This window comes from Dendropsophus ebraccatus, chromosome 15 (assembly GCF_027789765.1).
Source record: "Dendropsophus ebraccatus isolate aDenEbr1 chromosome 15, aDenEbr1.pat, whole genome shotgun sequence".
In the NCBI taxonomy this organism is placed as follows: domain Eukaryota; kingdom Metazoa; phylum Chordata; class Amphibia; order Anura; family Hylidae; genus Dendropsophus; species Dendropsophus ebraccatus.
The window spans coordinates 27,716,908-27,739,191 of NC_091468.1; the positions used below are offsets into that span (position 1 = coordinate 27,716,908).

General features: G+C 43.6%; 1 protein-coding gene across 4 annotated transcripts in view; it reads left to right on the plus strand.

Moving 5' to 3' along the window:
• LOC138774550 (protein unc-93 homolog A-like) overlaps positions 1–21,952 on the plus strand; it is a 37,724-nt gene extending 15,772 nt beyond the window's left edge. For all 4 annotated transcript variants that reach the window (XM_069955528.1, XM_069955529.1, XM_069955532.1 and 1 more), the window contains 6 exons: positions 5,727–5,956; positions 6,455–6,592; positions 14,840–15,051; positions 16,459–16,594; positions 20,559–20,690; positions 21,238–21,952. In XM_069955528.1, the coding sequence (XP_069811629.1) occupies positions 5,727–5,956; positions 6,455–6,592; positions 14,840–15,051; positions 16,459–16,594; positions 20,559–20,690; positions 21,238–21,521 (1,132 nt within the window). In that variant the 3' untranslated portion in view covers positions 21,522–21,952. The remainder of the gene's footprint in view (positions 1–5,726; positions 5,957–6,454; positions 6,593–14,839; positions 15,052–16,458; positions 16,595–20,558; positions 20,691–21,237) is intronic.
• Positions 21,953–22,284: the final 332 nt, after the last annotated feature.

The window sequence follows — 22,284 nt, forward strand, 5'->3', positions numbered from 1 at the left end:
CCACTCGTCCATGTTCTGGAAAGTGTGTTAAACAACATCATCAGCGAGGATTCCCAGGCTGAACATTGCCTTGAGCCCAGAGGTGGATGAAGTGCCGATAGAGGGTGAGGATGTCTATGCCCAGCCATTCCACACCGCCACCTGGCTTTTCTGCCTCTCAATCACAGGAGGAGATGGAGGATGAGGTGGTAGAGGAAGAGGAGGAAGACCCCAGCAGACCCTGGAACTATACCGAGGACAGTGTCCTTGGTGCAGATGGCAAGGTTCCTGCGAGAGTGTCTCAGGAATGACAGACGGATTGGGGACATCTGCCAGAGGGACCAATACTGGCTGGCCACCCTGGTTGACCTTCGTTTCCGCCGCAAAATGGCTGAATTTTTTCCGCCATCACAGAGGGAAGCAAAACTGGTGTACTACCGGGACCTACTCACCAGTGAGTTGGTCTCATCTTACCAGCAAGACCAGCCAGGTTCCCCGACAACATCCTCTCGGGGGGAACTAGCGCGCTCCACTCCCACCACCACTAGGGGAGGCATGAGAAGTCGCTTTAGCCTCCAATTCTGATGAGCGATTTCATGCAGCCAGCTGCTGAAGAGGGAACACAACATCAGTTCATGGTGTGGACCAGCATGAGCTCACCCACCTACCTCACTGCCTACCTGGATTGTACCCTGCCCCAAAGTGTCATCGACCCCGTGCAGTACTGGGCAGAGAAACTGGACATTTTGCCTCAACTGGCAGAATTTTCTTTGGCTCTGCTGTCCTGCCCAGCCAGTAGTGTTGCAGCAGAGAGGGTGTTCAGTGTGGCGGGTAACATCGTAACACCGCAAAGAACGAGGCTCTCTTGCCACAGTGTTGAGATGCTGACTTTTGTAAAGATGAATCGTGCCAGAATATACCACCCCCTGTCTGATGTAAATGAGTCATCAGTCATCAGTCACCCGTCTTGCATGGCAATCCATGTGTCCAAGAAACTGTTCTTAATATCCTAAGAATTCCTACTTATTAGGAATGTTCCCCCCTTAGACCCCAAATTAAATAAAATCACCTTAAAAATTTCCTACTTAATTCGGATACATTTGAATAAACAGATCCCCATCTCCAAATTTAATGCCCATGGTGTGTTGGCCATTTAACATCTCCACACCAGCTTAATGCCTCACACCAGTGCACCGTCCAACCCATACCCCAAGAACAGTACAATCCCTAAAATAATCCCTACGACTATGCTTCACAAAGTGGGGATTTCACCTTTTGTGAACTATAGCCGTGGGATTCTATCCCTGGCACTGTGGCAAGGAACACTACTCACTGTTTTGTGAGCGGGTACTAACTGTTATATCACAGTTAAATGACAGCAGCCAACGCCAACAGCCATAGGCCCATATTCAGCAGGTTTAAAATCAGAGTAGTTGCGTCAATTTGTAAAGCAAGTGCCATTGAGGTGTCCATTTCATGAAAATTGGACACATATTTTTGGATAATGGAACTGGTGTAAAGCCTTCTTGAATCTGTGCCTTATTAAATGTCCTTTCTTCACCTCATGGTATCTGTGGGTGAGGTTCTCTGTCTAATTAACCATACTCATATCCTACTAGACTAGCTGTAATGTTAGAGGGTTTTTTAACATTGACTGTCCTGTGCTGAACCCTACATCAGCATTTTGTCATGTATAAAAACTGATTTTTACAAGCGTGCATATTCTTAGCTTCCAACTTCAGTTCTCTGTACTAGGCCCTTCTGGGTCCAAAAGAATACTGCTCCTACTAATGCCCCCACCGTCAGTTGCTGCCTCCTCCTCCTCCTCAACTTGTCTCTTCTCAACAATACTGGCCTGGGTGCAATCAAGTGCTGCCGCCTCCTTCTCCTAAAAAATTTTTTTTCACTATTTTTGCACTTTTTGCACTACGAATCCAAACTTCATGAAAGTTCGCCGGATCGAACCAAAGCAAACTTTTCAAAAGTTCGCTCAACCCTACTTATGCCCTTTGCCCTTATGCCCTTTTTTTTTTTTTTTTTACTATGCAAGGGTAAGGTTCTAGGTACTTGGACACCATAGGGGCAGTTGTTAGAAAATTTCGGTCTGGATCTAAGTGTTCAGACCCTTATCAGTTGTAAGAATGAGCGGGGATAGGACTGTGCTCCTGCATGGTACACAGTTGGGCCCCATAGACTTTCATTAAGAGTCCAACTAATCACATGACACAGAGACGGTAGAGGACCACATAGAGCATGCACTTCACAATCAGTAGGGGTCTTAATATGACTTTAACCTGCTGATAGCTCCCTATTGCACATGGGGCACTGAGGATAATGGGAAGTCTATTACCTTCATCCTCAATGCTGTTTCCGGTCTATTTATCTGTCTAGTATGACTATTTGGAGCACTGGGATGGAGCTGCCATTCCTAGAGCACTGATCCACCCCTGATTAGCTCACCTGGATCAGTGCTCTGGGGACTGTAATGTGGTGTCCTACCACAAGTGTTACAGATATATACACCCTTCGAAAAGTCTGTACTTATTGTACTGTTATGGTGATGAAAGAAGTACTTAAATTTGTCAGTAGAGGTCGCGATATTATAGATGTATATGGAAGCTGCACAGCTGAAGGATTGTAACGGGTTATTGTTTTCCTGTTTGTCACCTGAATCTGTAGACCATTAGGAGTCTTGTTTTCTTCTTTCCTATCATCTCGCTCCTTTCTTCTTCTCTTGCACTCTTTCACCCACTCACAGCAAACTTTACATGCTGGGAGGAAGTAAGTCACATGGGTGGAGGAGGAACATGGGGTCTTTCATCCTTGACATTGTGGAAGAAGGACCCAAGCTAGATAGCTCACCACAGTGGTCCTATCTGGGCCCTTGCCCTCTGTTAGGTCCTTGTACCTCAGTTCAGTCTTAGCTAGTACCCCGTATGAGAAAAACGCAAGACAGTACACTGCTAACAATTTCTTCACTAGTAATGCTATACAGTACTATGCACTGTTAAACTCCTCTTGGGAGAGGTCAAGCCAGAGACAACCTCAAGCCTGTGTCACCCATTAGAAAGGTTCAGCTGAGTCTAGTGGGCATAAGGTGGTGTGAAGACTAATTCAAGGTCAATACACGGGCACAGGTCTTCTTCTTTTTCCTCTTCTAAGTATTCTACCTCATCCTCCAACATCCCGGCAGAGCACAGTACTACATGGGTTGAGAATCTCACAGCATCCTTCACTCTGCTACTCTGCTTCTTATATGACTCAGCACAACTCAACCATCCCGACTATCACAACTATATCCTACCCAGCACTTCTACTACAGATCTGTTTGTTGTATTGTCAAGTATTTATTGGGAACTTTGTCAAGTGTTTCAAGTGCTTTATCTAAAGAAACCTCATATTGCTGAAGCTGCATTACCTGCTTCACATTTACAAGTAGTAAACTAGCTCAACTATATTCAAAAAACTGTGATTATTCGCAACCTACCAACACAGCACACACCGCAACCTTGGGACATTTCCCCTTTCTGTGGGTGGTGGGTCCTATCATCCTGGAGGGTCACTATACCACTCTGGCCATCCGTGATATTCACCCAAGGGACCCGGTAGCAACCCGGCAGGACACTAACCACAGGGGAAAAGGGTACAACCGGCTTTCAAAACTAAAAGCAGGTGGGCCATGACACTTGTGTTTCCTTCAGGCACTGGCGTCACAAGACAACACTACACGTTCCAGCTGTATCTCCGCCCAACCACCATGGGAGTGACGTCACACTTCAACACCTGGCAGTTGACCGGTACCTCCTCCGATAAAACGTCATCCCGTGGGTACACCACATTAACCCCTCTTCCAGTGCTCCAAATGGCCTTTCTAGATGGTGGATTAAAGTTCAAACTGCACATAAACAGCGCAGGGAATGAAGGTAAGCCATGTGCCTTCATCCTCAGTGTCCTGTGTATAGTAGGGAGCTATCAGCATGTTCAATTCGTCTAACCTGCTGATAGTTTCCCTTTACCTTCTCAATTTTCAGACAACTTGGGAGTCCCGTGACAAGTAATAACAGACAGATGAGATTACTGAAAGCTTGTTTTACATGCAGCGCTTAACCCCTTTGGGACCAGGCTAATTTTCGTTTTTGCGTTTTCGTTTTTTCCTCCTTGTGCTTAAAAGGCTATAGCACTTGCATTTTTACACCTACAGACCCACATGAGCCCTTATTTTTTGCGTCACTAATTGTACTTTGCAATAACAGGCTGAATTTTTGCATAAAGTATACTACTTGACCAGAAAAAAATTCAAAGTGTGGTGAAATTGAAAAAAAAAACACATTTCTTTTATTTGGGGGGAATGTGTTTTTACGCCATTCCCGCTAGGGTAAAACTGACTAGTTATTCATGTTCCTCAAGTCGTTACGATTAAAACAATATATAACATGTATAACTTATATTGTATCTGATGGCCTGTAAAAAATTCAAACCATTGTTAACAAATATACGTTCCTTAAAATTGCTCCATTCCCAGGCTTATAACGCTTTTATCCTTTGGTCTATGGGGCTGTATGAGGTGTCATTTTTTGCGCCATGATGTTTACTTTCTATCGATACCTTGATTGTGCATATATGACTTTTTGATCGCTTTTTATTGCATTTTTTTCTGGATTTGATGCGACCAAAAATGCGCAATTTTGTACTTTGGGATTTTTTGGCGCTGACGCCGTTTACCGTGCGAGATGAGGAATGTGATTAATTAATAGTTCGGGCAATTACGCACGCGGCGATAGCAAACATGTTTGTTTATTTATTTGTTTACTTTTATTTATAACCTGGGAAAAGGGGGGTGATTCAGACTTTTATTAGGGGAGGGGGCTTTTTACTAATAACAACACTTTTTTTTTTTTTTTACACATATACTAGAAGCCGCCCTGGGGGACTTCTAGTATATATACTTTGATCTCTCATTGAGATCTTTGCTGTATAGATATACAGCAAAGATCAATGAGATCGGCGCTCATTTGCTTTCGGCTGCTGCAGCCGAATACAAACGAGTGCAGAGTCGGGGACGGCGCCATCTTGGACGAGTCCCCGGCCGGCATCAGACAGGGAGATCGCTCCTCTGGGACAACGTCCCAGAGGAGCGATCTCCCCCACTAGACACCAGGGAAGTGCTGCAGCCGGTAATCGGATGCAGCTGTCATGTTCGATGTCGACCCCGGCCGCCATCTTGGGACAATCATGTCATCTTCAGGAGGCCAGCCGGATCCTCTCCAGCCCTCCCTCATGCCGGCCCCCTTCCAGCGCGTCATCAGCTGCTCAGCCGGGATTGGCTGAGCATAGTTGTGCTAAGCCAATTGCGGCTGAGCAGCATGGGTGGGGGTAAACATGGGGAAGGGGGCCATTCACTTAAATAACACACATTACAAAGTTGTATAACTTTGTAATGTGTGTTATTTAGTGAATAAATTCTTTACACTGCACTACCCCTTTAAAAGTTTATGGAAGGGGGGGGGGGGTTAGCTTCAGCACAAAACAAATGACAGAGACAATCTAGTGTTATACCTCACCCCAGGGCTTGATTTACAACATTGCTCATTACTCCTCTATAATGTCCCCCCTCTATAATGTCTGCAAAAATAAGAGATGAAGAGAGATACAAGATATACAACAGCCATTGCTCTTTCTTATATACAAGTGACAATCCTGAAAAAAAATATAGACAGATTGACATAAATATTCTCTTTTATTTGCAGGTATAGTATATTAATCACCTCAGCAATTCTAGGAATTGGAGGTGGGCCATTATGGGCATCAAAATGTACATATCTCACAGTAAGCGGAATTCGATATGCAGAGCAAACAGGAAAAGAGAAAATGGATGTTGTAAACCAGTACTTTGGAGTATTCTTCTTAATTTATCAGACATCAGGCATTTGGGGAAATCTAATTTCATCCCTTGTGCTTCAACAAAATCCCAATAAAGGTAAGTGTCAGGATCAGCGGACGTGAGCTCACGTTGTCACTTGCACGTTTGTCCCTAAGGGCATTGTTTAAGTGTATTCTCCATACTTTAAGAGATACCCAAGGAGGATACACCAGGTCACTACAGCTTGAACTCAAATGGGACATGAGACAGCTGGTCCAGGCAGACCAGATGTCAGGAGGTGTTAGCCACCTGAGTTGCCAGACAGACATTTCAGGGACATTAGATGCATGCAGGTTCAGACTGGGGTACCTGGGGCCCACCTGAGGAAATGATCCTTGGGGCCCACCAATATAGAACCAGTGAGACACGACTAACACACGCTGCCTCTGCCGGAAGTCTCCGCTGTTGGCGCACACTGCGTTCAGTGATGATGAGTGCGTCGGCCGGGACACAGGGAGACGAGCAGGAGCCGGGAGCCAGGGTACCTCTTGTGACTGCAAGTGAAAAACTGCGGTCAATTTTTGCTGTTAATGGCTTAATTTTTTTTCCTTGCAGAAATATATGAAAATGCTACTTATTTCCATTGTGGGGCTAATAACTGTCCAACACCTTCGACTGGCCCAAGCAACTCTACAACATCATCCCCTGGTATAGCAGACAATCTACGTTACACACTAATGGGTATTTATACAGGTAAGGAAATAATCTAGTAAAATATCATTATGCTCTTTTATTCATTTATCTCATACATTAGACAGCAAAATGTTTAACAGTAGTTCTTTCTGGGCCATTAAAAAGACAACAGCAATAAATCTGCAAAGCTGAAGGTACTGTTAGTGGTGGTGCATGCAACTGGTCAAACGAACCAGTCAATGAGTGTATACAGGTCACTGGTAACACTGGCATCATTACTCACTGTGGAAATTATAAGAGTACATGTAAGCGAAAATAGTCAACCAGCAATTAGGTTCAAGTGGTGGCTGCAGTTAAATCTCTCCGTGCCCTACATGTATTGATATTTACCTGTACCCCTTTAAACACCAGGTAAGGGGGACCCCACAAACCTAATAAAGGTAAGATTAAAATTTAATTTTTACATAAAAAAATTCTACACAAAAATAGTGAAATAGGAGGGGAAAAAACACATTTCTTATAGCCACATTAAAGGGGCTCCCGGTCTACTCCTGCCTTCTGCTCTCTCGCTAGGACCGTGCGTTACAGCTTCTCTGAGCTGACAGGCCGCTCAGCCAATCAGTAGTGGATTTCAATAGGTCCGTTTCAGGCGGTAGCCTGGGGCCCTGAGCTCCTGGGGAGCCCATGGCCACCCAAAAAGACTTATACTTTCAGTAGGGTATTGTCTCCTGGCTACAGTTCTGCCATGATTTGCAAAAAAATGCTGCTTTTTTACTGCAGTTCTGTACAAATCAGGGCATCATGGCATTATTTATCCTGTACTATGAACACCATGCTACTGCTGCCATAGTTACAGCCGCCTCTGCAGCCAATTACTGGCCCTGACCACCCTGACCGCCTCGACCAGTGATTGGCTGAGCGACCTGTCAGCTAGAGAAGCTGCAACTTACGTTCCTAGGAAGACAGATGAAGGCAGGAGGAGACCGGAAGCGTGGACAGTATCTTAATGAAAATAATCTTATGACGCAGCACCAGCATGGATTTATGAGGGATCGGTCCTGTCAGACTAATCTGATCGGCTTCTATGAAGAGGTAAGTTATAGACTGGACCTGGGGGAGGCTGTGGATGTTGTGTATCTGGACTTTTCAAAGGCATTTGATACTGTGCCGCATGAAAGGTTGGTCTACAAAATGAGGATACTGGGACTCGGGGAAAACGTATGCAAATGGGTAAGTAACTGGTTGTGTGATAGAAAACAGAGGGTGGTCATTGATGGAACATATTCAGATTGGGTTTTAGTTACTAGTGGGGTACCACAGGGGTCAGTGTTGGGTCCACTTCTTTTTAATATTTTTATTAATGATCTTGTAGAGGGGCTACAGAGTAGAATCTCCATTTTTGCAGATGATACTAAACTGGGTAAAGTAATCAGTACAGAGGAGGATAATATCATATTACAGAGGGATTTGGAGAAGCTAGAGGCTTGGGCGGAGAAATGGCAAATGAAGTTTAATGTGGATAAATGTAAGGTTATGCATTTGGGCCATAGAAATAATAAGTACAGTTATGTGCTAAATAATAAAACACTGGGTAAAACTACTTCCGAAAAGGACCTGGGGGTATTGGTGGACAGTAAACTCAACTTTAGTGATCAGTGCCAGGCAGCAGCTGCCAAGGCTAATAAAATAATGGGGTGCATCAAAAGAGGTATAGATGCTAAAGATGAGAACATAGTTTTGCCTCTTTATAAATTACTGGTCAGACCACACATGAAATACTGTGTACAGTTTTGGGCACCGGTATATAAGAAGGACACAGCTGAACTAGAGCGGGTGCAGAGGAGGGCAACAAAGGTCATTAAGGGAATGGGTGGGTTACAGTACCAGGACAGGTTATCACGCTTGGGGTTATTTACGCTAGAAAAAAGACGTCTTAGGGGCGATCTGATCACAATGTACAAATATATGAATGGACAGTACAGAGATTTTTGTAGTGGTCTTTTTACTCCTAGGTCTGTAACAATGACAAGGGGGCATCCTCTACGTCTAGAGGAAAGAAGATTTCATCATCAGCATCGACGCGGGTTCTTTACTGTACGAGCGGTAAGACTGTGGAACTCTCTGCCACATGATGTTGTCATGGCTGATTCATTAAATAAGTTCAAGGGAGGCCTGGATGATTTTCTTGAAAAATATAATATTACAAGTTATGGGCATTAGATTTCTGGTGATACGTTGATCCGGGGATTGTTCTGGTTGCCATTGCAGTCGGGGGAGGGGGGGGGGTAGTTTCTCCCTGTAGGGGGGCGTTTGTCTTCTGCCCCATAGGGGTTTTTCGCCTTCCTGGATCAACACAGTAGGATTTTCCTAGGTTGAACCTGATGGACTCTTGTCTTCTTTCAACCTTATTTACTATGTTACTATGTATGACAGGTAATGTATGAACAGTTTAGAATTTACAATATTGATCAGGCCGCTATCGGACCAAGTAATAGGACCCTAACTTGTCTCGGGAGTGACAGCCTGCTCAGCCAATCACTGGCTGGGGAGCAGTCCCATCTCTTTGAGTGATTGGGTGAGTGGGCTCTCACTCCTGAGACAAGTCATGGTGCGTTTACACAGACATATTTATCTGACAGATTATTGAAGCCAAAGCCAGGAATGGATTTGAAAAGAGGAGAAATCTTAGTCTTTCCTTTATGACCTGTTCTCTGCTTATGGTCTGTTCCTGGCTTCAAAGATCTGTCAGCTAAATATCTCTGTAAACACACCATTAGTCTTGAAAGTGGAGAAGCAAACAATTAGATGGAATGCTCGGCACTTCTAGCTCCACATATTGATTAAGTAAAGGCAGAGTGTGTAGATGGAAAACTGAAGGACCTTTAGCTGCAGAATATACCACAGGTGCTAGACGTATAGAGAAAATCTTTGTATAATCTTTTACTGTAGAAGGACGTGACACTCACCAAGTAGAAGTAGAAAACTTTATTTCATCACTCGTGTTGGGATGCGGACAAGCAGGTGACGATCATTTCTCGCGTACACTTGACACACACTTCCTCTCTCAGTGCTTCCTCTAGGCCGAAAGGAAGCGCGCCTCAGGTGTGCACACAAAACTATCGTCTCCGGCTTGCCTGGTGTGTTACAGTATAATCAGAAACCTATGTATTTTGTGTTAATGTTAATGATCGAGGACTGCTTTTTGCAAAAATGAATTACTTGTTTCAATGGGGTTCATACTGCTGAAAATTGGCACACCACAATTGAATAGTCAGGACACAGCAGGACATTGAAACTGGATTTGTTGCCATATTTATTGTGCAGGTTGCGTATATACAAACATAAATCATAAACTAAAATTCCTAGCCGTGTCCAGGCGCTAACTAAACAGAAATACAGTCCCTGACTATAGTACAAATCTGAGCTAGCCTCAGCCCAGCCAAACACAATAAAGCAACCTGTGTACTTGCATGTTTTAGCAGCGTCTCTCTGTGAGATCCAGCTTGTCTCCCCCCCCCCCCACCCCAGGCTAAGAGACCCAGAGAAAAGCCTGGCTCCAAAACATACCTAGCCTGGTGCACCTCATCAAGCAACAGGCTCAAGCTTTAGAATTGAAAATGACTCTGTATCCACCAACTCACCCCACCAAACTGCTAGCACCATCCGTTTGATGAGAGTAGATCCTTACGGGACGTGTCTTTTGCGCCTAGTGCCTTGGTTAGAGCATAAAATGATCTTTTAAGCTTGAAGCGGGTGTCATGCTGGTGTGACCTAGAGTGTCTGTGCTCCAGGTCTGTGACGACTCTCCTTTCTTCCTCCCTACCCTCCTCACCATTAGGAACACCCCCAGACAGGATTTCTATCCATTGCTTGTCTAAACAGTGCACTTGTGTCACTATGACACATGTGCACTATTTAGACAGGTGATTTATAGTCATTGCAGACCTGGGGTACAGGAAAAAAAACCCTGCTCTGTCTTATAAGCCAAAACAGAGCAAGTCTTAAAGGAGGAATATCAGAGGCATCCACAACGAATATAAAATTATTCTCATCATAAATAAAAATAATATTGAGTGTAACCTTTGCTTCATTGTGCACATTTATAGACTGGTCATAAAGTACAATAGTTAAGCTTTACAGCCTTTGAATCACTGCCATTTTTAAATTAAAATGAAATTGGCCAGACTTTGACTGCAATTAATGGAAAGTTGTGCTGTGTCCTCTGATCAATAAGACATTGAAGCAGGACACAGAGAGAAATCCCTCCTATTCCCTCTTTTTCCCTCTCTCATCTCTGTTGGATCTATATTAATACAATGAGCTTCATCTTTTATGGCCACTTAGAATTCATCACTTCTCTTTTTTTGTCATGGTAGCATCAGCTGACCCCTGTGTACGGACTTTCTACTGTGCCCCCCTCTTTTAAGAACATATTCATTCATGTACATTATATAAAATTCAAGCTCAGAAGAGTTTACTTGGCTTTTTTTTTATATTACTGCACAAGTTATGTGTTGATATAGTTACTGTACATAGTTACATAGTATGGTTGAAAAAAGACACATGTCCATCAAGTTCAACCAAGGAGGAGATGGATGAAGGGAAGTTGGAAAGATGATGGGTAGAATGTATACATACACATTAATGTTCTGTTGTTTTAATTTTCTAAGCCTGTTGGGAAGCCCTTCATTGTTTGCTGTGACTAGATCCTGGGGTGAGTTTTCTACAGGAGTACAAACAAATAGGGCCCAAAACTCACTCCCAGATTTGTGGGTGAAGATAAAAACCTGCTAAAGCCACCTTATGACGACACCCCTATTGGTGTTAAACTAGTTGAGGGGCATTGTGGTGGTGTGAATTAGTCTTTCACTAGAAACTAGTGTGCAGCTACTCGCATGGCCATTTCTAGGACCACCGCACAGGTCACTGACAGCTAAGGGGCCAACACCGCCCAGCTCCTGCCCTGACCACGTAGCCGGCGCCCCCTCCACCTCCCCTCCCCTACAGACCTCACTGATGATCTCCTCCAAGCTGCCGGCACCAGCCTCCTCTCCCCCTGTGCGGATCTCACTTGCATATCTGTGAGACAGATCCTCCAGCAGGCCAGTGATGATGTCATCATGCCTGATGGAGGATCCATGCAGCAACTGACAGGCTGAAGAGCAGAGGCCAGAAGAGAAGAGAGGAAGACCGGGGCTATAAGGTGAGTATATTGGGGGTTTTTTTGTGTGTGTTGAGGCAATGAAGGGGGTCTCTTACTAAGGGGTTAATGCAGGGTGTCCCTATACTGTGCTCCTGTCCCCTAAACTGTGCTTCTTTCCCCATACACTGTGCCCCTGTGCTCATATACTGTGCCCCTTTCCCCATACCATACAGATAACCCTGTGTTATCTGTGGGGTTACATAGGACTGCAGGTGACAGCTACTACATTATCTGTACTCGGAGATATCACGGTGTTATCTGTGCTGTTACATAGGACTGCAGGTGACATCTACTGCATTATCTGTACTCAGAGATATCACTGTGTTATCTGCGGTGTTACATAAGACTGCAGGTGACATATCCTACATTATCTGTACTCAGAGATATCACTGTGTTATGTGAGGTAATGCATAGGACTGCAGGTGACATCTACCAAATTATCTGTACTCAGAAATATCACAGTGTTATCTGTGGTGTTACACATGACTGCAGGTGACATATACTACATTATCTATACTCAGAGATATCAATGTGTTATCTGTGGTGTTACATAGGACTGCAGGTGACAGCTACTACATGTTTAGGGGGGTTAGATGGGATACTGTGTTTAAAGGGGGGGGCAGGTGGCATGGTGTTTGAAGAGGGCATCAGGTGGGATAGTGTGTGTAGGGGGGTCAGGTGGGATAGTGTGTGTAGGGGGGTCAGGTGGGATAGTGTGTGTAGGGGGGTCAGGTGGAATAGTGTGTGTAGGGGGGTCAGGTGGAATAGTGTGTGTAGGGGGGGTCAGGTGGAATAGTGTGTGTAGGGGGGGTCAGGTGGAATAGTGTGTGTAGGGGGGGTCAGGTGAGATAGTGTGTGTGTGTAGGGGGGTCAGGTGAGAGAGTGTGTGTAGGGGGGTCAGGTGAGATAGTGTGTGTGTAGGGGGGTCAGGTGAGATAGTGTGTGTGTGTAGGGGGGGTCGGGTGAGATAGTGTGTGTGTGTGTGTGTGTAGGGGGGGTCGGGTGGGATAGTGTGTGTGTAGGGGGGTCAGGTGGCATAGTGTGTGTAGGGGGTCAGGTGAGATAGTGTGTGTGTAGGGGGGTCAGGTGGCATAGTGTGTGTAGGGGGGTCAGGTGGGATAGTGTGTGTGTGTGTGTGTGTGTGTGTAGGGGGGGTCAGGTGGCATAGTGTGTGTAGGGGGGTCAGGTGGGATAGTGTGTGTGTGTGTGTGTGTGTAGGGGGGTCAGGTGGAATAGTGTGTGTAGGGGGGTCAGGTGGGATAGTGTGTGTAGAGGGGTCAGGTGGGATAGTGTGTGTAGGGGAGGTCAGGTGGGATAGTGTGTGTAGGGGGGCAGGTGAGATAATGTGTGTAGGGGGTCAGGTGGAATAGTTTGTGTACTGGGGTCAGGTGGCATAGTGTGTGTAGGGGGGTCAGGTGACATAGTGTGTGTGTAGGGGGGGTCAGGTGGAATAGTGTGTGTAGGGGGGGGTCAGGTGGGATAGTGTGTGTAGGGGGGTCAGGTGGAATAGTGTGTGTAGGGGGGTCAGGTTAGAAAGTGTGTGTAGGGGGGTCAGGTGGCATAGTGTGTGTAGGGGGGTCAGGGAGGGGGGGGGCTGGAAAACAGCTTTTTGAGTACAGAAAGAGGTGTCCCATTTACACAGCTTCTGTGTTGCCAAGACAGTGGAAACCCCCCACAAGTGACCCCATTCTGGAAACTACTCCCCACAAGAAATGTAACGGGGGGTGCAGTGAGCATATTCACTGCACCAGTGACGGGCACAAATGTGAGACAATGTTCCATGAAAATGATTTATTTTTTTATTTTTTCATTTTCACAGTATAAATGTGCCCGTCAACAAGGGGTCCATATGTTTACTGCACCCCTTGTGACATTCCTTGGGGAGTGTCATTTCCAGAATGTTGTCACTTGTGGGGGGTTTCCACTGTCTTGGCAACACAGCAACAATTGTGTCAGGGAGCTATGTTAAGTCAATTCGAAAGTTGAGTTGAATGTGTCATTGTCATCAAGTTAACACAGGCTACATCTGTATGTGTCAGTCACCAGTGGGCTCCATATGCTCACTATAGGGTATATTTTCTAGAATAGGGTCACTTGTGGGGGAGTTTTTCTTTTAACCCCTTGTGAAAATGAAAAAAAATCAAAGTTAAATCTTTTTTACGCTAAAACGTGTGTAGAAATGTGTAGAGCCGTTTCTCCCGAGGGCCACCTGATGGTACATTCGCTTTAATGTATAACCGCTACTTTCACATATCAGAGGTTGTGGCCCTGTTATATTACCCTCTTTAAAGGGGTTATCCAGTGCTTCAAAAACATGGCCACTTTTACACCTCTCTTTTCTCCAGATTGGGTAGGGTTTGAACTCAGTACCACTGAAGTCAATAGAGCTTAATTGCAAACCGCACCTGAACTGGAGACAAGAGTGGGGTAAAATGACCATGTTTTTGTAGCGCTGGATAACCCCTTTAAGACTACTTGTGATGTTTTGCTCCTAGCATAATCAAATTTGGTGTACGGTTTTGCAGATGAGGTGGCACTTCCAATTGTTTGTTTTGTCCTGCACTTAAAGGGGTACTCTGGCCAAACATTATTTTTAGAATAATTTTAAAATATTTTTCTATCAATTTAACTGGTGTCAGAAAGTTATATAGATGTGTAATTTATGTCTATTTAAAAATTTATTCCAGTACTTATCAGCTGCCGTATGTCCTGCAGGAAGTGGTTTATTCTTTCCAGTCTGACACAGTGCTCTCTGCTGCCACCTCTGTCCATGTCAGGAACTGTCCAAAGCAGTAATAAATCCCCATAGAAAACCTTTCCTGCTCTGGACAGTTCCTGACATGGACAGAGGTGTCTTTTTGCCTAGAGTCTCCCTTTTTCTGCATGTGCATGGTAATCTCTATATCTTTGGCTTTTCCCCAGGCGACACTGGTACAGCATGTAATTTTGGCTTCAGATATTTTTGATCCTTCCTCTGTTATACATAGGGCTTGCTAATCGCTTCTCTGCCTTTTGGCCAAGATCAAGTGTAATACATAGGGCTTGCTGTCTGTTCTTATGAGTCTGCATGCTGAATATTTTTAGTTTGTCTTACTTTTTCATAGGGTGCGGAGTGCTTGCTGTCCTGCTTATTGCAATTCTATTAGAACAGATTGATTTAACAGATCAAAAGAATGAAGGAGAAGCAAGTTTTTCAATCTGGAAAACATTTCTTGGCACTATACGTCAACTTAAGGATATACGACAGTGTCTCCTTATACCCTTGACCATGTTCAGTGGCTTCCAGCAAGGATTCCTCTCCAGCGACTACACAAAGGTAAAACCATAGTGTTATTCTAGAGCTCTAGTCATTACTTTCGATCTATTCCACCATTCATTTTTGTAGTTACTATGACTCATTTTGGGAGGTGAGAATAAATCTGATATTTAACAAAAAAACACAAAAACTTAAATGTAAGCCTGTGTATTTAAAGTGTTTCTGTCGTTATAACATTCAAAATCTAAATCAACAGTAAATGTAATATAAAGCAAGTTTGCAATTTACATTCATATTTTTTTTTTTAGTTATCATGGAAAACACGGCACTTCTTGTTTTTGCCTTTTTTTCTCAAAAAACAGGATACAGTCAGAAAAAGTCCTGTGTTTCTCAGGCCGTCTGAGCACTCACAGAGAGAAGGCAGTCATAGGATTGATGGACACATTGAGCCTTTACTATCTGTACTGGCCGGAATTCCTGTGTTTAGTCTGTTTAAACCAGCACAAGTCTGAAAATCTGCCTTCAGGAGACTGGACCTGGATTTCTGGTAAGTTCAACTTTGTTTTACAGCATGATAACAACAACAAAAATAATGAATGTATATTGCAAACTTGCTTTATATTACTATACTGTTGATTTAGATTTTGAAAGTTATAACGACAGTTACACTTTAAGTACAGTAGACAATTGTCCTTTAACCTCTTGATGCAAAATGACATACCAACACGTCATGAAAAAGAGTGAGTTCCCTCATCAGGACATAATGGTACACCGTAATGCACAGGGGCTCAATGCAGCGTGCTCCATTAAGGACCAACTGCTATCATGCTCATGTTGTTGTCAGATGTTGTGCTCCTGTCGTTGTCAGATGAGGACCCCCTCAGTGTAACTGCAGGGGTCTTGATCGTTTTTCCCTTACTGCCAGAGGAAAAATACTTACCTCCATGCAGTCAGCTTGGTGATCTTATCATAGAGTCTGCCTTAAGCAGGCTCTATGTAAAGATTGCAGATAACACTTATCAATGTTATGCCATGGCAAAGCATTGAACAGTATATGCAATTTAATGCATGTAGTCCCCTAGGTTGACATAAAAAGTAGTGTGGGGGAAAAAAAGTAAAACATTTAAAAAAAAAAATATGATGTAGTCCTTCCCCCAATACAAGTTAAAATGTTTCCACTTAACCATTTTATATATAATACACATAAAAATAAATAAACATATTATATATTGTATCGTGCGTAATTGTCCATACTATTAAGATACAACAATATTATTTCTGTATGGTGAAAGTAGTAACATTATCTATCAGAAAAAGATTAAGAAAAAGAAATAAAAATAACAAAAGTAAACTAACAAATATGATATTAATAAACACTAGACATTGGGGGAGGGGGGAATTATGTAAGTAGTGATAGAATTATACTGTACCAAGTGGTTTAGGATTTTTATTTTTGATGACTTTCAGGCATATGTAACTTGCGTTCTGGGAATACATTTTGTAGGATATGTGATGATTTGCTTTGGAGCCACTAATTCCATTTGTTCTATGCTGTTTGGAAAACTATCCCAGTACACTGGACGGATTGCTCTTTTTATGTTTGGTAGGACATATCTCTTTACACTTACAGTATGCTACTCTTCTATGTTTATTATTACATTGAAAAAGTACAGTGTGGTGTCTTTTCTCAGACAGTGTGTGAGCTACATGCAGCTACAGCCACACGCTATATACTTTGCTGTAGTCTCATCACTAATGTCCCTTATAGGGCCCCATTACACAGAGCGGTTATCTGCCAAATCAGGCCAATTCTCCATATTATTGCTCAGTGTAATAAAGACAATGATCAGCCAAAGAAACGATCATTGGCTTATCCTTGTCTTTTAACAAGCAAATATACCACTTTGTTAACTGATTTTTTTTTTTTTTAAAGTACCTGGTTGGCGCCAGCGCATAGATCGTGGTGATGCGGTCCATTTTTCAAACTGCCGCCCGGTTTCTCAAACTTCAATTCGGCCCACTCTATGCACTGGAGACGGCCAAGTGCCCAAAGTACACCAATATCCTTTTCCCTCGGTGATGTGGCCAGACATGATTCTGATGGGGAGGGGATTCTGAAATGGAGGGGATAACGGTGCACTGGTGTGCAGAGAGAGGACCGAATTGCAGATCTAGAAGGCAGAGCAGATGGCAGGAACCAGATGGCAGTTTGAAAAATGAATTACGCCACTGGGATTGACATGCAGGTCTCAACCTACGTGTAATAGCAATGCGCGGCTGACGGCTGAGGAATGTGTACAGTAAAATAATAAACTTTAAACATACCTCTCCACACTCCCCGGTGTTCTTCTAGTTTCTCCCCACTCACCAATTGCTGCTGGCATGTCTTAAGCTATCTGTGCAGTGACAGAATATTTAGCCAATCACTGGCTGCAGCACTGTCCCATCTTGCCCTGTGATAGGCTGAGCAGCCTGTCACTTCAGAGACGGCTTCAGCAGTGCCAGCAGAGGCTGTGGGGAGAAGTTCGAAAGACACCAGGGAGCATGGATAGGTAAGTATATACTTTTTATTTACAATATACACCAAGGGCTGCATGGACATCACTAACAACATATATACAGCCCTTGCTTCATGATCCTCAAGCCATCCAACAGGCTTGGTAAGCAAGCGCCGATCTAGGAGATTGGCTCTTACTTACAAGTGTTGGGCTGTGTAATATTACACGGCCCTTCCTCAATTTGAAATCAGTACTATACATACAGTACCTTGGCTTACTTTTGCAGTGTCCCGGAGCAGGGTCCACTGTCTTTTTCTAGTAACAGGTATAGGTTGGTACCATGTGTTAAAGACTAAAGTATGTGTAATGCTGCTCCCACCACCAGATGTCACTTTTTATTACTGTCTTATCTGCACGGCTAAAGGTATATATAGTGTGGCTGGGACTTAGCTAGTCAGTCAGCAAGTCTGCAGTTAGTTGGAGTGTATACGAGAGACAACACTACAGGGAGCCTGCTGAGAGACTCCCCTGAGACTGGCCAGGTGGCCAGGGCCCATGTGTGGGACTATTATTTTTATGGCTAGACACCGCAAGTAAGAGGCTGTGGAACACTGGGTCTAATCCTAATCCAGGCTGGACTGATGTCTTCTTTTATCAATCTGAGGATCATGCTAGGTACAAGTTGAGTTTAGCTAAGTGAAAAGGCAGAGTCTCTACTGCAAGTTGCTAGAGTGTCCCTAGAGGGTCTCCCGAACCACTAGCTCTACCCACAAGGTGGGGCCTACATCATTGGATCTGTGTCACTCTGTGCCCATAGACAGTGTTAGGCAGGGAAGTTCAAACCCATGGGTGTAGGCATCTCTTTTCTCAAGACCCCCAGCTGAGTGCCAAAGTATGCCTGGATAGGATAGGATCCCATTCACAATCCACAGTTCCTTGAACCTCTTACTTCAAAAACCAGTTCAACTTATACTACAAGTACTGCTACACAAACTCAGGTCACTTCCGTTCAACTCACACTACAAAGGGTGATTTCAAGTTATTGACAACAAGCTATACAGAGCTTGTTGTCTGCAAATACTGTACCAGTACTCCTACATACAAGAATTTCTCCAGCTGCAACGCTGTGCAAAGTGTCAAAGTGATCACTCTTATCTTACTACTGTTTTAACTGTCTTCTATCGTTGAGAAAGAGCACCCAAGTCTATTGTTTGACCAAGGATTCTTATATTGTGAGAGACTGTTTATTATTGTACTTGAAGCTATACTTGTATATAACCATTCACCGCTGTCTTGTACTGCAACATTACTCACTAAAATTGTTAAAGTCCCAGAATGTGTCTCTTTCTGTGTTGTGCAAGTCTACACAACTCAATCCCTACAACCAGGGCTGTGGAGTCGGTAAGCCGCAGCTCCGACTCCAACTCCGACTCAGACTCCTGAATTTTATCAGGACCGACTCAAACTCCGACTCCAACTCCTGAATTTTATCAGGACCGACTCCAACTCCCGACACCAACTCCTGCTCCTTCATAAATGGCCAGTCATATACCAGGGGAGTTACTTATCACACTGGCTCAGCAGCTTCTCCCTAATGTATTACATGATCCTGGGGCGACTTCTGAAACATACAAAGGAAGCTTCTCCTGTGTGTGCAGTGGATGCAGCCAGTCTCCAGCCTCCATGTCCTGAACAACTCAGAACTAGACTAGATGGAGCAGGTGGTCTTTTCCTGCTTACAGTCTTCTATGTTTCTAACTAAATATTCACCATATTTAAAGAAACACTGTTAACAATGCCAGATATCTGTAATATAGAGGTCAGCCATAGTGATATACAGGGGGCCACACATAGTGATATAGAGAGGGGTCACACATAGTGATATAGATGTCACACATAGTAATATAGAAGGTCACTGTGGGGGCACGCAATAGCACTCGCACACATACAACACACACACACACACAACCTGCTGCAGCCGTAGCATATACACACACACACACACACACACACAGCCTGCTTCAGCCATAGCACACACACACACACAGCCTGCTGCAGCCATAGCACACACACACACACACACACACACACAGCCTGCTGCAGGCATAGCACACACACAGCTTGCTGCAGCCATAGCGCACACCACACACACACAGCCTGCTTCAGCCATAGCACGCACACACAGCCTGCTGCAGCCATAGCACACACACACACACACACAGCCTGCTGCAGGCATAGCACACACACAGCTTGCTGCAGTCATAGCACACACAGCCTACTGCAGCCATAGCACACACACAGCTGCAGCCATAGAACACGGAAGAAAATCGCACAATCTTCTCCCAGAGAGAAAACACCACAGTGAGGACAGAGGTTACTGCTACACTCCTCCTCCTCCTCCTCCTCTATATTACACAGGATATCTTCATATTACACTGCTGCTCATATACAGTCATCAGGCATCCAGGAAGAGAACAGCACAGATCTCCCCCCCACACAATGGACTCTTCCAGCTCAGAAACAAACTGCCAAATAGTGACCGACAACTTTTCCATGACCACCCTTATGTAATAGGGCCAGTGTTCTATTACTGATATATTCTCCGACCACCCTTATCTAATAGGGCCAGTGTCCTATTACTGATATATTCCCCGACCACCCTTATCTAATAGGGCCAGTGTTCTATTAGAATGTTGCTCACAGTATGTATTCATGAGCAAAACTTGTAAAATTCATATCAAAATTCAATTCTACATTTTTTAAATATTTTCTAAAGCTGGAGTCGTAACATTTTTTTCCAACTCCGACTCCAGCCAAAGCTTGCTCCGATTCCGACTCCAGCCAAAACTAGCTCCGACTCCACGACTCCGACTCCACAGCCCTGCCTACAACTCCTAAGAAGTGGCAGTGCCAAGTCAGTGTATCCAGGGGTGGTTAGCTGATCCCACTCATGGCGACCGTGACAAGTGCCCCCTGGGTCGCTGCGCCGGTCCACCTGTCCACACTCTGAGCAGAATTGTGTTTCAATGTAGCTAATGCTACATAATCTCTCTGTGTTTTTATTTATAGCTGCGGCGACAAGTGCCTCATGTATAGCTGCTCTTTTGCTCTGGAGGCCAAATCCTGATCAGTTTGGAGTGTTTTTCATCTTTCCTGCTTTATGGAGCATGTCTGATGCTATCTGTCAGACTCTTCTAGGTGGTAAGATACTTTATATAGTTATATTGAGGAATAAAAACGAATGCATCGGGATCAACCAGGAAAAAGATGTGGGTGACAGGAGGTAGTAATATTAAAGGAGTTATCCGTGGGGCAGAAAAAGTCCCATCTGTTTGTTTACAGGTCCAAAAATATGTAATAAGCAACGTTTTGTTCCTCCCAGACCATTCTCAAGCCAACAAGTCTCTGTGTGGAGTGTCTGGATCAGTTATGTCTGGTGGAATGTGTCCCATAGTCAATGCTCGCAATATGCGTCCTCCCCCTTGTCATCTCGGATGTTAAACTTCAGAGTTTCCAAAAAAGTAGGACACTGGACAGTGTAGGGACATCAAAGTGTATGTTACTGCAAGTTTCACAAATCAAAATAGACTATATATTCCATGACATGAATAATACACCTGTTATCAGGTTACAGAAAATATCTATGCCTTTGAGTCTATTGCAACTTTATATGAGAACATTTATGAAGAAAACCAATCCCAATGCACTGGAAAATGACTGACCTGTATCTTTGTCTTTTTTCTTACAGCTCTTTATGGAATTTTATTTGTGGATCACAAAGAAGCCGCTTTTGCCAATTACCGTGTCTGGGAATCTCTTGGTTTTGTCATTGCCTTCGCATACAGCAACCTTTTGTGCGTTTCGGTAAAGCTCTACATAGTGCTTTCCATCATGTTACTTGGGATGATTCTTTATTTAGTCGTTGAATGCTTGGAATACAGAAAACCCTCAGGGGACGACCAAAACACAACCGAGATAACAGAAAATACAGCCAGAGAATTAGCAGACGAAACACAAACAACATGTCTGTAATGGAATTCACATTAAGAGGCTATGTTTACACAACTTCTTTCTATGCAAAATAATAACCATTATTTTACAATGACAGCCGTCAATAATGTTTGTGAACAGAAACATGTTATTTTGCCTATAAAAGACATTGTGGGAACATTGGCTAGCTGACGGTTTTGCCACGTTGTAATCTTACAATAAATGACACAAATAAATTATTGATGTATAATAACACAATTTAAATTTATATTATTTCATGCACTTGTTTAATTTTCATAAAATGTATTTTATGTTTTTCATCAATAAGAGCTCTTATCTTCCTTTACGTTAAAAAAGTAGAAACTGATTTAGGGCAGCTATCACACATGCTGATTTTGACTTACTACTTTTTATTGTAAAATATTTAATTTAAAAGAATTAGTGTGTGAAAAAAAACATGGGGGGGGGGAGATTTATCAAACATGGTGTAAAGTGAAAATGGCTCAGTTGCCCCTAGCAACCAATCAGATTCCACTTTTCATTCCACACAGACTCTTTGGAAAATGAATGATGGAATCTGATTGGTTGCTAGGGGCAACTGAGCCAGTTTCACTTTACACCATGTTTGATAAATCTCCCCCATGGTGTACAAAACAGGATAAGGCTATGTTCCCACAACGTCTTGTTAGGAAAAATAAAGGATTTTATTTTGAAAATAGCTGCTGTTATTTTATAATGACTGCTGTCATTGTGATCATTATTAAAGGAAATCATCAAAATGACACAGATTTTTGTGGACGGCTAT